Here is a 14,592-nt window from a genome sequence, read left to right as displayed (position 1 = left end):
TACAACCTATCCAGTCCCGGTGACTTTTCCAACTTGATGCTTTCCAAAAGCTCCAGTACACCCTCTTCCTTAATATCGACATGGTCAAGCTTTTCAGTCTGCTGCAAGTCATTCCTACAATCGCCAAGGTCTTTTTCCGTAGTAAATACTGAAGCAAAGTATTCATTAAGTACCTCTGCCATCTCCTCCAGTTCCATACACACTTTTCCACTGTCACACTTGATTGGTCCTATTCTCTCACATCTTATTCTCTTGTTCTTCACATACTTGTAGAATGCCTTGGGGTTTTCCTCAATCCTGTCTGTCAAGGCCTTCTCACGGCCCCTTCTGGCTCTCCTAATTTCATTCTTAAACTCCTTCCTAATCAGCCCAGTTTTGTTTAGTTTAGTTTAGTTTTGTTTTGTTTAGTTTACCTTGTTTTTGATTTTTCATTTTGGGTTTTTTTTCTTTGTTTTTTTATTGTTTTATTTCTTTATATCATGTTTATATTAAGAACTTAGGAGGTCAACTATATTGGTGTTACCTATAGCTTATATCAACATGTATAAATTACCAATAATGTAATCTCACTCTCTTTGTACTATTATGACTGCTATGTATGTGTGTTTAAAACTTAATAAAAAGATTGAAAAAGAAAAAAAAGCTCCTTCCTGTTAGCCTTACACCCTTCTAGATCTCTATCATTACCTAGTTTTTGAACCTTTCGTAAGCTCTTCTTTTCTTCTTGACTAGATTTACAACAGCCTTTGTACACCATGGTTCTTGTACCCTACCATCCTTTCCCTGTTTCATTGGAATGTACCTATGCAGAACCCCATGCATATATCCCTGAACATTTGCTACATTTCTTCTGTACGTTTCCCTGAGACCACCTGTTTCCAATTTATGCTTCCAAGTTCTTGCCTGATAGCCTCAATTTTTTCTGGCCCTTTTCTCCTTCCTCTCCACCAGCATCCAGCTGATCTTTCCTCTTAATTAAATCTTTATTTAAAATACATAAATATATTTTAAATAAATATGTTTATATTTATTTAAATAAATATATAAATATTTAGTTTTCACTAAAACTAGACAGTGTGTTTATAATCACTCCCTGTTACATACAAGTTATACAGATTATGATGGTAAGAAATATATAGGAGTAAATTTTTCATTGTAAGTTTTAAGGTTTAAGCAATGAAAAAAATTTCCCCAATTTATGGAAATACTACATTAATTTTTAAAAGATGCCCTAGGAATTCTACCAGTAGTGCAGCAGTATCTGCTCCAGTGATCCCAGTTCAATCCTGACCCCTAGTGCTGTCTTTGTGGAGTTTGCATGCTCTCCATGATCATGTTGATTCTGGGTCTTTCCATGTCCCAAAGATGTGCTGGTAACTTAATCCATTAGTGTAAAATAACTCATAGTGTGTGGAGGGCTGGTAGAAGAGTCAGAGAAGAATTGATGGGTATGTGGGAGCCACACATTAACTCCAGCCTTCCAGACCACCTCAACCCACTGCAAATCGCCTACCGCCAGAACAGGTCTATGGCGGATGCCACCACACTGGCCCTACATTTAGCTCTGATGCATCTACATTAGACCATTGTTTATTGACTATATCTTCATCTTCAATGCTAGAAGCAAACTCCATAGAACAGGTTTGCCATGGACTAGTGGGCTGAAGGGCCTATTTCTATGTTATAGTGCTCTATGACTCTACAAATGTATGTCCATAAGATACAGTAGCAGATATAGGCCATTTGGCCCATTTAGTCTTCTCTGCTATTCATTTGTGGCTGAATTATTTCCCCTCTCCACCCCATCCTCCAGCCTCTCCCCATAATCTTTGACACCATCAACATCTGCTTCAAATATACCCAATGACTTAGCCCCCACAGCTATGGAGCTATGAATTCCATAGATTCACCACCCTCTGGCTAAAGGAAGTCCTCCTCATCTCTATTCTAAAGAGACGTCCTTTCATTCTGAGGCTGTGTCTCTGGTCCTAGATTCTTCTACTATTGGAAACATCCTCTCCATGTTCACTCTGTCTGGGCCTTTCAATATTCATTAGGTTTCAATGTGATCTCATTTCATTCTTCTAAACTCCAGCAACTGCAAGCCCAGAGCCATCTAATGGGCATATGTTAACCCTTTAATTCCTGGGATTATTCTCATGAACCTCTTCTGGACTGTTTCCAATGCCAGCACATCCTTCTCTTAGATATGATGGCCAAACTGATTACTAACTTCTGGACCCTCAGAGTGGATCCGAGACTACCTGACCAACAGACTGCAATCAGTAAGGATAGGCAGCAACCGCTCTGCCATGATCATTCTAAACGATGAGTCAGAGTACAGGAAGGAGATAGAGAGCCTACTGAGGTTTTGTCATGCCAACAACTCTTCACTCTGTCAACAAAAGAGCTGGTCAATGATTCAGAAAGGTGGGGGCGGTGGATGGTGCACAACAGCGTTGAAGTTGAGAGGGTTCAGAGCTTCAAGTTCCCAGGATTGAACATCACTAATAGCCTCTCCTGGACCAACAACATAAATGCCTCTACTTCCTCAGGAGGCTAAAGAAATTTGGCATGTTCCCATTGATAGCAATTTTTAATGACACACCATAGAAAGCATCTTGTCCAGGTGCATAACAGCTTGGTATAGCAATTGCATTGCTTGTGACTGCAAGAAACTGCAGAGAGTTGTGGATACAGCTCAGCACATCACAGAAACCTGCCTCCCCTCCATGGACTCTATCTATACTTCTCGCTGCCTTAGTAAAGCAGCCAACATAATCAAAGAACCCACACACCCCAGACATTCTCTCTACTTCCCTCTCCCAGTGGGAAGAAGATACAAAAGTCTGAATGCACATACCATTATGCTCAAGGACAGCTTCTACTGCACTGTTATCTGACCTTCGAATGGTTTCCTAATATGATAAGATGGACTCTTGACCTTACAATCTACCTCATTGTCATCTTGCACCTTACTGTTTACCTGCACTGCACTTTCTCTGTAGCTGGTACACTTTATTCTGCATTCTGTTATTGTTTTACCTTGTTCAATGCACTGTGTAATGAATTGATCTGTATGAACAGTATGTAACACAAGCTTTTCACTGTATCTTAGTACATGTGACAATAATAAACCAATACCAATTTCTGAGAGAATAGATTACTCAAAAATAAGTGGTGTATTTCAGTTAACAGGATTGTTCTGAGAGTTAGCATAGACTCAAATTTGTGTATTCATGTTTGTGAATAAAATTCCATGTATCTAGTTGTGCAAAGTTAAAAAAAAGCATGTTTCACACTGAACAGCCCTCAGAAATTATTTGGGTAGTCAAATTGGATCCTGCCCTCAAAAATGTTGTGCCTGAATGATTTAATGTCTCACTCAAGGAATGATACTTCCAGAAGTCATGGTTCCTGTGTCCTGAAGTTGGGCCAGCCTAGATTCTGTACTCAATTCCTTGAATTGAATAAAGATGTTTAAGTTCAAGTTTATTGTCATTCAACCGTATATATATACCACCAAATGAAACAACATTTCTCTGGATCGAGGTGCACAAGTACATATAACTCACAAACAACACAAAGGTAATATTGCCACAAATAAATTAACAAATAATAAGGTGCATTTAATGACACAAGTCAAAATTATACAGTATACACTACTGGTGCTTCATACACGATGATACCTGAGTGGTGACTGGGAATTCAGTAGTCTCATGGCCTGGGTGAAGAAGGTATTCCCCATCCTACCAGACCTGAATGAGAGTGCTGTGCATTGAGTCCACTACTGACATCCGTGATAGGAGGGCAGGAGTTGGGTTCAATCCCTTCTCTCTTCTCTCCCTCTTCATTTTCACTCAGCTTTATAAGGAAATCCATTTGGTCTCCAGTTTCTAGTGTCTTCACATGAAGCAATGATGTAACTTTTATTTCTGGTGCACTTTCCTTTCATTGCCAGGTTGTGAGTTATTTTGGTTAATCCTCCTGTACAACTCTGCTACTTTCCACTGGTTTAATTGAATGTGACTGTAAACAACACTTTGTTTTATTCTGCAGAAGTTCACCTCTAACTGTAACAGTATGTTCTGGCCTCACACATGAAAGTATTAACAATATTAACAATGAAATTGTGTATTTTCAGATTAGATCTAGGAGGAGGCCCAAGAATAACCTGACTCAATGTTTGCAATCAAAGGATATGTTTTAATAATCAGAATTTAAAAAAACCAGCAATCCAGACAATGATAATGGAAGAACTCATGCATCAATGCTCATATAAAAGTTCAAGTTTATTGTCATTCAACTGTACACACATATACTACCAAATGAGACAACATTCCTCTGGGACCAAGGTGAACAACATAATGCATATAACTCACACACATAAGGTAATATTACCACCAATAAGTTAACCATAATTAATAAGATAATATGACATAGGAGCAGAATTAGGCCATTCGGCACATCAAGTCTGTTCCGCCATTCCATCATGGATGAATTATTATCCTTCTCAACCTGATTATCCTGCCTTTTCCCCATAACCTTTGATGCAGTAATCACAAAACTATCAACCTCTGCTTTAAATATACCCAATGACAGCCCCCACAGCCACCTGTGGCAATGAATTCCACAGATTCACCATCCTCTAGCTAAAGAAATTACTCCTCATCTCTGTTCTAAAAGGACGTCCTCGTATTCTAAGGCTCTGCCCTCTGGTCCTAGATTTCCCCACCATAGAAAACATCGTCTCCACATTCACTCTATCTAAGCCTTTCAATATTCGATAAGTTTCAATGAGAATCCCCTCATTGTTCTAAACTCCAGCGAGTATAGACCCAGAGCCATCAAACGGTCTTTATACATTAACTCTTTCATTCCACTGAATATATACACATATCTGCCTCAGTTCCAACATTTCTTGAATCCTTTGTTTATCAACTCTTGTCTCTGTAACCACGGATTGCACAGAAAACAGCTACAGCTTTTAAAATCAAAATGAAGATTGGTAATAATGCAAGTCCCCTGACAGATTGTGTAGGTGAAAAGATCAGGTGAAATGCAACTGACCAGGAAGAAAACCTGTCTGATACTAAGTTAGCTGATATTAGCAATGAAAACTACAGTGATCTCAGTATAGATAGACAAAGCCACAATTAACTAGGGATTTCATTTCCTCTTATTTCACAATGACTTTTGTTAGAAATGACTGCACTTTGGTAGGAGGATTCAGGCTGTCACACTCTCAAGAAAAGAGGACTTACATATACACACTCTGTGGCCACTTTATTAGCTCCCTCTTGTACGAAGTAACGTGGCCACTGAGTGTATGTTTGTAGTCTTCTGCTGCTGTAGCCCATCTACAAGGTTCAAAGTGTTGTGTGTTCAGAGGTTCTATTCTACCCACCAATGTTGTAACAAATGTTTATTTGAATGCCGTCAGCTTGAACCAGTCTGGCCATTCTCCTCTGACCTCTCTCTTTAACATGGCATTTTTCCCCACAGAACTGCCGCTCACTGGATGGTTTTGCTTTTTGCACCATTCTCTGTAAACTCGAGAGACTGTTGTGTGTGGAAACCAAAAGAGATCTCAGCTTCTGAGATGCTCAAATCACCTTGCATAGCAACAACAATTATTCCACAGTCAAAGTCACTTAGATCACATTTCTTCCCCATTCTGTTGTTTGGTCTGAACAGTAACTGAACTTCATGACCATGTCTTCATGCTTTTATGCATTGAGTTGCTGGCACATGATCAGCTGATAGTTGCATTAATGAGCAGGTGTGCAGGCGTACCTAATAAAGTAGCCGTTGAGTGTAAATTCAGCAAACAATGCAGGGAAGGCAAGAGATTGAATCATACAACTGATTTTGTTAAAAATATATCAGATCCTGCTGTGTTGTAATGTATCTTATTGTTATCGTTGACACATCCACAAGTGTTCTTTGATTTAAATGAGCTCAAGAGTAACAGATCCATTGTGAAGGGCATCTTTCATTGACTAGGAAAACAGAAAAACATTCTCAAAAAACTGGGGGAAAAACACCCGGCAATTTGAGTTAAATGAGAGATTGCAAAACTCTCATGCTCCAATCTCCAGAACCACAATTGCAGTGGGACAGGAAATAGTTTACATTGGAAAGTTGCCATTATAAATGTTAAATGTTGACATGAGTACACACACTGAAGGCAGAAATTGTGCTGGTACACAAGACTTTACAGGATGGGGAGGCCAGCAGGGGGATTTCACCCAGTATCCCCATCTTGACTGCAACGCCTTAATTGTTTCTGGTAAGTGCATATCTGGAAAAAAAGATGCATGCAGCTTGCTAATGCGGTGCCTTATACAGTTGCATATTGAATGGCAGGGAAGGATCAACAAAGCATACCTTGCGTAATCACAACAGTACTGCTGTGGATTAGGATTCCAGTCCTGTTTATGAATTAACACAATAACACAATGTTAGTTCTATTTAATATGTAAATATCCCTCCCAAACAGGTTGGTCACATCAGAATCAGAATCAGGTTTAATATCACTGGTATATATCCTGAAATTTGTTGTTTTTCAGCAGCAGTACAGAGCAATAGATAATAAAAAAGCTATATATTAAGAAAATATATGTTAAAATTAATTACGTAGTGAAAAAAGTGAGCAAAAAAAGAAAAAATGGCGAGGTAGCTTACGAGTTCATTATTCATTCACAATTCTGATGGTGGAGGGGATGGCTAATTTAGTTTAGCCATTTTAATTGAGGAAAGAAATGACATTATTGGCCCTATCAGGTCCAGCTGGTCAACAACAGCTACTGTGCCTTCATAGAAAGCCAGGGCTGCCCAGGAACATTTCTCCTTTTCAGCAGTAGTGCTGTCTAGATTCAAATGACAGTAGATATATGATTTAATCATGAATGATCTTTGGGAGCAACATGGGAAGTTTAAAAAATTCCTTGGACCCAATTTTAATCTGGTCTTTAGTACAGGCAAGAGGGACAACAAATGAAAGTGTGCAAGGGTCACTTAAAACTCACTTCAATGGAACTAGTAATTCTGGTCATCTTGGACTGGCTACAATCTCCCACTAACTACCCCGCAATGACCCCTCGACATAAAACCCTCTAAAGTCACTTTCTAAACCTTACTGTGTTATCACCTGTTAGTCTACTGTTACTTTGTTCTGCCTTGGGAAAGAAGTGGTATTCAGGCAAAGGTTGTGTAACGGCAGGTGCCGGGGTGGGGGTGGGGAAGCAACTTTTAAATTCCAAAATAAATGTTATTCATAATAAAAACATTTACAATAATAAACTGTACCATCTCTTTCATTCTTATATTTATAGTCCAATGCTTTCAGTACTGTTCTATTGCATTCTTTAAAACACTAAGGACTGTTGCCACTTTTGTGCCCCTGGGCAGGATGATACACCACTACAATAACTGTGGAATTTCTTTATGCATCTCAGCCCCTCCCTGTCCAGTAGCAGAAGAACCCTATACTATTGTCCTTCCCCACTGAGTCCTTGCGGCTAAAAAGCCCACTGGATCCCCCAAAATGTACAAAGTCATAGCTAAGCTGGTGCCATTGAGATAACTAATGGAGCTGATGTTTCACAGAGTCTATGATCTGAGTTCAATGCTGACCTCAAGTACTGTTGCAGTGGAATTTGCTCATGCTCCTTCTGATAGCGTAGATTTCCTCCGGGTGATGCAGTTATCTCACACATCTCAACAGCTTGCAAGGAACAGGCAAATTAGCCACTCCAAAGTGGCCTTAATGAATAGAAATTGGAAGAATTGATGGGTAAATTGGAGAACAAATTCTAGGGAAAATTAGTGGAGGAATGAGCAGTCTCAATACTCTAAATCTAAATTATCTCATTGTGTGTTCATCAAGGTCAAAGTAAGTTTATTATCAAAGTACCATATACTACCTGGAGATTCATTTTCTTGAGGGCATTCACAGGAAAATAAAGAAATTCAATAGAATTTGTGGAAAGCTATAAAGACTGAAATATAACCAATGTGCAAAAGAAGACAAATTGTGCAAATAAAATATATGAACAATGGTTTGCTGCCCATTGTTCCTGTTTGACTTTCTGTTGGATTCCTGTGGACCTGCCCATTTTTACTGCTGCTTCAAGTGAACAAATCTCACAACACATGCCGGTGATCATAAACCTGACTCTGATTCAGATTCAACCCAATAGCTAGCTCTATTGAGAAAAATCTATTCAAACTTCATGTAAGTATGATACATGGATTAATCTTGTATTAGGGAGGAAAAATTGTTTAATGTCTCAAACGTTTCCACTTTCCCTGTATTTGTTTAACATTTTGTCATCACCATTTCTATCTCTCTTCTTTTTTCTGTCTCTCTCGTCACTGATTTCATTTCTTATCCTTTGCTTCACTCCACTCACTCTGCCTTTTTCTTCCCCTCCCATCTAACAGCCTATCCAGGACGCTCCATGACCTCATTTCAAGGTTGGTAACATTATCTGCCTCTTGCATGCTCAAGTCCAACCTCCTAATTATTACAGAATTACAGACAACTGAGCTAATGTACAGCTTGGTTGGAGAACTACCACTGGAAGGTGGCCAGAACTTAAGTCTTTGGCAGTCAATGGTTTCTGCTATCAGGCTCCACCTGTCACATTTCCAGGCCACTCTTGGTGGTTGTCTGTTAGGATCTTGCTAGGATGTCTCTACAAAGTACGCAGGGTAACATGCTTTGATGTTTTGGCCAATTGTTGAACAGCGTGGAAGAATTTCTTTGAAATCACAAAATATTGCGAAAACCTAATTTCCAAATTTGTTGATGTATGAAAATTAAAGAAGTAATTTTATAACCTTCCAACAATCAAAGTTTTTAAAATGGATCAATTCTGATTGTAAACTATTTATTATTAAAACAAATTTTAATTGACAGCAATTTTGTCACAGGATACACCGGAGGGTGGGTCTGAAAGGCAGAGGATTGCAGTTGTCACAATGGGGCTGTACTTTATAAAATGGATTGTACAACTTACAAGCTGCAGAATGACACAGGGATGATGGTGATATAAGGGTAATTGCTACAAAGAAAGGTGAAATTCTCACATTGAGAACGGGATAATAACTGAGGATCTTTAAGGATGTTTGGAATGGGAAAATAAATTATATAGAATGAGAAGCATTGTTGAGAAGTGCTGAGGTAATTTTATTTTGTACCTAGGCCATATGTATCTGTCTGAGAGTGTACAATGTGATCATAAGACATAGGAGTAATTCCTTTGAAAGCCTTGCTTCCTTGAGTAACGACTCAAATTGTGATGAATGGTACCATGCAAATGTAAGATCATCCAGCCCAATTTGTGCTGGTCATTTACCCAAAATAACCCTCAAAAGAACTGCTTCTGGGTGGATTCATACAACAGCACCCACAGCGGAGAGGAAACCTCCTCCGTTGAAATGTGTGAAGACAAAAGATGGTTGGACCATTGTTGGGAAAGATGGTAGTTTAAATGATGGCAGTCCCCAGCCCTCCCTTTCCGCTAACACTAACTCTCAATATGTTGAAGGACAAAATGCATGTAATGCTTACAATAAAACTTGAAATACTAAAAAAGACAGTGCTCGCAAGGATACTAGTAAAAGTAATGGGATTAAAATTGCTATCGTTAATTGCTGTAGTATATAAGGAAAATTGGCTGTGACTAATTCATTTATTGAAACTGAAAATCCTGACATTTTAATTGGGACTGAATCTTGGCTTGATCCTTCAATTAAATCCGCTGAGATATTCCCTCCCCATCTCCAAGTTTTTAGAAAGGACAGAAACTCTCAAGGACGTGGTGTTTTTATTGGTGTGAACAATACTATTTCTTGTTTTGAAAGAACTGACTTAGGCAACGATTCTGAGCAAATCTGGTGTCAAGATACACTTCAGGGACAGACGGTACAGATCGAGAGCTTTTATTGTCCACCTGATGCAAAGTCTGGGCCTCTTTTAGACCTTGAATCAAACACTTTCAAAATAAACAGATTGTTGCGTACTCCTTTTATCACCCTGGGGGGTGATTTTAATGATTGGACTGACAGCACACAAAGTGAACCAAAAGGTGCTCTTCAGGAAGCCCTGGCTGATCTGATTCTGAACAATCATCTGTCTCAGAATGTCACTTTTCCTACCAGACGTGATGGTACAAGTGGCACCGAAAACACCTTAGATTTATTGCTGACTTCGCATCCAGATTTAATATCGGAGATTTCACCTAGTGCTGGAATTAGTGATCACATTATTATTCAAGCAAAACTGCACACAAAGACTAAAGTTCCTCCTAAACCACCTCGTAAAATTCCCCTTTGCAGAAAGGTAAACGGTGAGGAATTCAAAGACTTAACAAAACAACTTGAGAAAGACTTCTTTAACTTACAATCAGACAAAAGATTTGTTGAAGACAACTGGGTGTGGCTGGGAGACTCACTAAATGATATTGTTACAAATCATGTTCCTCATAAACTCATTAAGGGCTGTATGTGTCCTCCTTGGTTTTCAGTGTGTGGTCAACTATGTATACCTGTCTGGACACACCCCTCTGTTGACTGCTCCTGTGGCTCCTCCCACAGACCCCTGTATAAAGGCGATTAGAGGCACTGCTCCCCCCCCCCCCCCCCAGTCTCCAAGATGCTGTGCTCCGTTTTGCTGCTAATAAAAGCCTATCGTTTGCCTCCCATCTCGGAGAGTTATTGATGGTGCATCACAGTGAAACTAAAACATCTCTGCAGTAAGAAAGAGAAATTTCACATCCATGCCAAGAAAAGTGGTACAAGACTGGATTGGGACAAATTCACCAGAATGCAAAAGCAAGTCAACTGTACCATTAGGAGTGCTCATAGACAACATGTTTCTTCAATTCTTGAAGGATTTTTGGAGATACAAGAAATCCAGATGGACAGACAACACTGGTGTCCAGATGCTTAAGGTGAATAATCGCCTGATCACTGAGGACTAGGAGAAAGCAGAAGCTCTTGCAAACCAATTTCAAAATGTCTTTACCCAGGAAGATACGGAATCTTCATCTTTTCCTGATCTACCACCCAGCCTGTATATTGATATGCCTCCTATCAAAATTGAGGTTGAAGGTGTCAAAAAGTTACTGCTCAACATCAATACGACAAAAGCTATTGGGCCAGACCAGATTCAGAATCAAGCCCTCAAGATCGCAGCCGAAGAACTAGCTCCTGTTCTGCAGTTTATCTTCCAGCAGTCGCTCGACTCAGGTGATCTTCCTCTGGATTGGAGAAAGGCAAACGTCACCCCTCTCTTTAAAAAGGGTTCAACCACCAACCCAGCAAATTATCGTCCTGCTTCATTAACAAGCACTTGCTGCAAACTCTTGGAGCATATAATTGACAGCAATCTGATGAGGCACTTAGGAAGCATAGATCATGAGAGTCTCAGCTTATCCTAACAACAAATGGACAAAAACTTTGATAACAATGTCACCATTGATTTAGTAGCGCTCGACTTCTCTAAAGCATTCGATGTCATTCCCCACCAAAAATTACTTAGGAAGCTTGACTTCTACAGTGTTCGCTTTAATACTAAAAGATGGATTTCCAGTTTCTTGACAAAACGTCTTCAGCGTGTGCATGAATGGAAAAAGCTCTGAATGGCATCCAGTATTAAGTGGTACACCCCAGGGCACAGTGCTGGACCCACATTTGTTTTTTCTTTATATTAATGATATCCACGAAAAAGTCACAAGCACCACTAGACTTCTTGCTGATGACTGTTTGATATACTGTCAAATTAACTCAGGTGATGATGAAGATGCTCTCCAAAAAGATCTTGATAGTATGGTTGAGTGGACACAACAATGGGGCATGCAGTTCAATCCTTCCAAATGTGAAACCATGCATATCACCAGGAAGAGAAAACCAAGTAAAACATCATATAAAATCCTGGGTGTCAGCCTTGAAGAAACCAAACAGATCAAGTATCTTGGTATCAAAATCCAGAATGATCTGCTTTGGAATGGTCAGACGCATCAAGCAACAGTGAATGCAACAGGAGTCTTAAATTTTCTGAGACGCAATTTTCATCATTGTTCAACTTCTGTCAAGGAGAAGTTGTACCTCACCCTTGTTAGGCCACATCTGGAATATACAGATGCTGCATGGGACCCATACACAAACAAAAACACTACTTCCACCGAGCGAGTCCAAAGACAGGCAGCCCGATTTGTCACAAATACCTATGAGAGAGAAGCGAGTGTTACCCAACTATTGAATTCATTAAAGTGGAACTCCAAGATAGACGTGAAGTACACCGTCTGACCCGTTTTTACAAACTGTTAAATGGTCAGCTTGACATAGACTCTCAATCCTATACCAAACCCAAACCTATTAGGAGCAGGCGAGGGCACTCATTTCAATTTGAGATACTAACTACCAAGTCAGATGTGTACAACAATTCATTCTTCCCCCGCACAATTAAAGCATGAAATAATCTTCATCCTACCATAGTCACAAAATCAAACCCAATTAAATTTAAGACAGCTTTTCTTCTTCAAAAATCTCCTTAAGTCCACCCTCTGCCACTTCCAGTTTAAATTCCATGTGGAATATTTTGGAGGACCAAGAACCAAGAACCAAGAGCAGAATTAGGCCGTTCAGTCCATCGAGTCTGCTCTGACATTCAATCGTGGGTGATTTATTAACCCTCAACCCCATTTCCTGCCTTCTCCCCATAACCTTTGATGCCCTTACTGATACCAAGACCTATCAACTTCTGCCTTAAGTATACCCAATGACTCTGTCTCCACAATTGTCTGTGGCAATGAATTCCACAGATTCATCACCCTATAGCTAAAGAAATTTCTCCTCATCTCTGTTCTAAAGAAATGTCCTTTTATTCTAAGGGTGTGTCCTCTGGTCTCAGACTCTCACTTTACTGGAAGCATCATCTCAACATTCACTCTATCTGAGCTTTTCAATATTCAATAGGCAACATAGAGGGAGTTTTACTCGGCATCTAATTTATATTGTACTTACCCTGTGATACTTAAAATTGATATAAGCGAGAAAAAGGGAAGAAGGTAATTTGTTACTGAGTCATAGAAACAAACCCAAGGAAGCTATCAGGAAAAACAAGTACAATGGATGAAGCTCAGTGAATAAATGCTCTGCCCTTGCTCATGGGAAACAAGAAGACCTAAACACAGCGTATCAGTCCAAATCCATGTACTAATGGCGTGAAGCTGAAGTTATGTTTACTGTAGCCACTGACTGGTTGCTGAACAATGCTTCTATCTATCACCCTGTTTTCCCTTTGGACTTACATGTGAAGGTACTCTATCACTCTGACAGTTCCCATTCGTATCTATTCATTTGAATGGATCAATCTCCGTGCTTTGGACTTTGGGGTTGGAATTAGACTAGAGTATTAACAAGAAACTGGTCAATATGCTCTCCAATAAGTAGTGGCCAAGGGCAAGTATTTCTCATTGGAAGTTGTATCCATGTTATGTCCTAACGCATGAGAAAAGAATCTTTCCATAGTCCACTGCAAGGAAGCAGAATGGCTTCATTGTAACAAATATCAAAAAATCTTGTGGATAGGACCACATAGCTAGAAAGGAATCCATCCACTTTGCCTAAACAATCCAGTGAAACCAGATTATGTAGAAAATTCCCCAAATAATCTGAAAATCAAAGCTTTGTTTAGTTCATTGCACAAGATATAGGCCTCGTGGAGAAATGCTGGGACCTCCCAGTGTAAGTGCAATTTGCACCCACATACCCTCATGGAAATGTGAGTGCAAATGCCACCTCACTGGCTGTATTCGACAGCTTTTTCTCAATTGCACTTGGATGTTGAAATGGTTATGCAATTCTACAAAATTCTCCAGTATAAACACTGGAAAAAGTGGCCAAGAAGCTTTATTAGGTTCAATCCAGTGTAAGAGTACCTCCATTTATTAGAATGGAGGAAATTCGATGAAAGTGACAAAGTTAAGTGTTTGGTAATGTATGGTTCTTGAATTGTATTTAGTTAAACATTTTTATCTGTTTCTAAATGTTGGTACTTCAAGTGTTTTAGTTATGTTCAATGTATTTTTTTATTTTTAGTAACTTGGTTAGGTGTTTAAAAGTTTAATGTTTCTGAATGACAAATATTCAGAAACATCTTAAACTTCTGAAAGGTATGACAACAAATTATCAGCATTCACAGCTGTTTTGGAACAGAATTTGCTCTAACCTTCCTTCATGTGTCAGAATTTGTACATGCAAAGCCCTATTGGGTCTTGTCAGTGAGAACTGGTTTCAACAATGACATCAGTATATTATCCAAAGGTAAGGTTATAGAACTTCAATAAGCACAGGTTGCAAAAAAATGCTGGCTTCCTTCAGGAAGTACAAATTTGGAAATATGTCTCTTCTACAAAAAGAATTTCACTGATATCTCACTACCTGAAGCAGTATACATTTCTATTGAAATCTTTGCCACATTTAACCTATCTCAAAGCTACAAACAAGCTTAGACTCCATAAAATAGAGTTATAGAAAAGTACAGAAGAGGAGCAGGCCTTTTGGTGCACTTGGTTTGTG

The 14,592-nt window shown here is 39.3% G+C and overlaps 1 protein-coding gene across 2 annotated transcripts in view; it reads left to right on the top strand.

Moving 5' to 3' along the window:
• srl (sarcalumenin) overlaps positions 1-14,592 on the top strand; it is a 109,068-nt gene that overhangs the window by 77,430 nt on the left and 17,046 nt on the right. The window contains exon 5 of one of the 2 annotated variants that reach the window (XM_073060088.1): positions 8,449-8,481. The exons of the other annotated variant lie outside the window; for it this stretch is intronic. Within the exon in view, the coding sequence (XP_072916189.1) occupies positions 8,449-8,481 (33 nt within the window). The remainder of the gene's footprint in view (positions 1-8,448; positions 8,482-14,592) is intronic. 2 annotated transcript variants of the gene reach the window in all.

Source organism: Hemitrygon akajei, chromosome 11 (genome assembly GCF_048418815.1).
Source record: "Hemitrygon akajei chromosome 11, sHemAka1.3, whole genome shotgun sequence".
Lineage (NCBI taxonomy): Eukaryota > Metazoa > Chordata > Chondrichthyes > Myliobatiformes > Dasyatidae > Hemitrygon > Hemitrygon akajei.
This window is presented reverse-complemented; position numbering and strand designations above follow the sequence as displayed.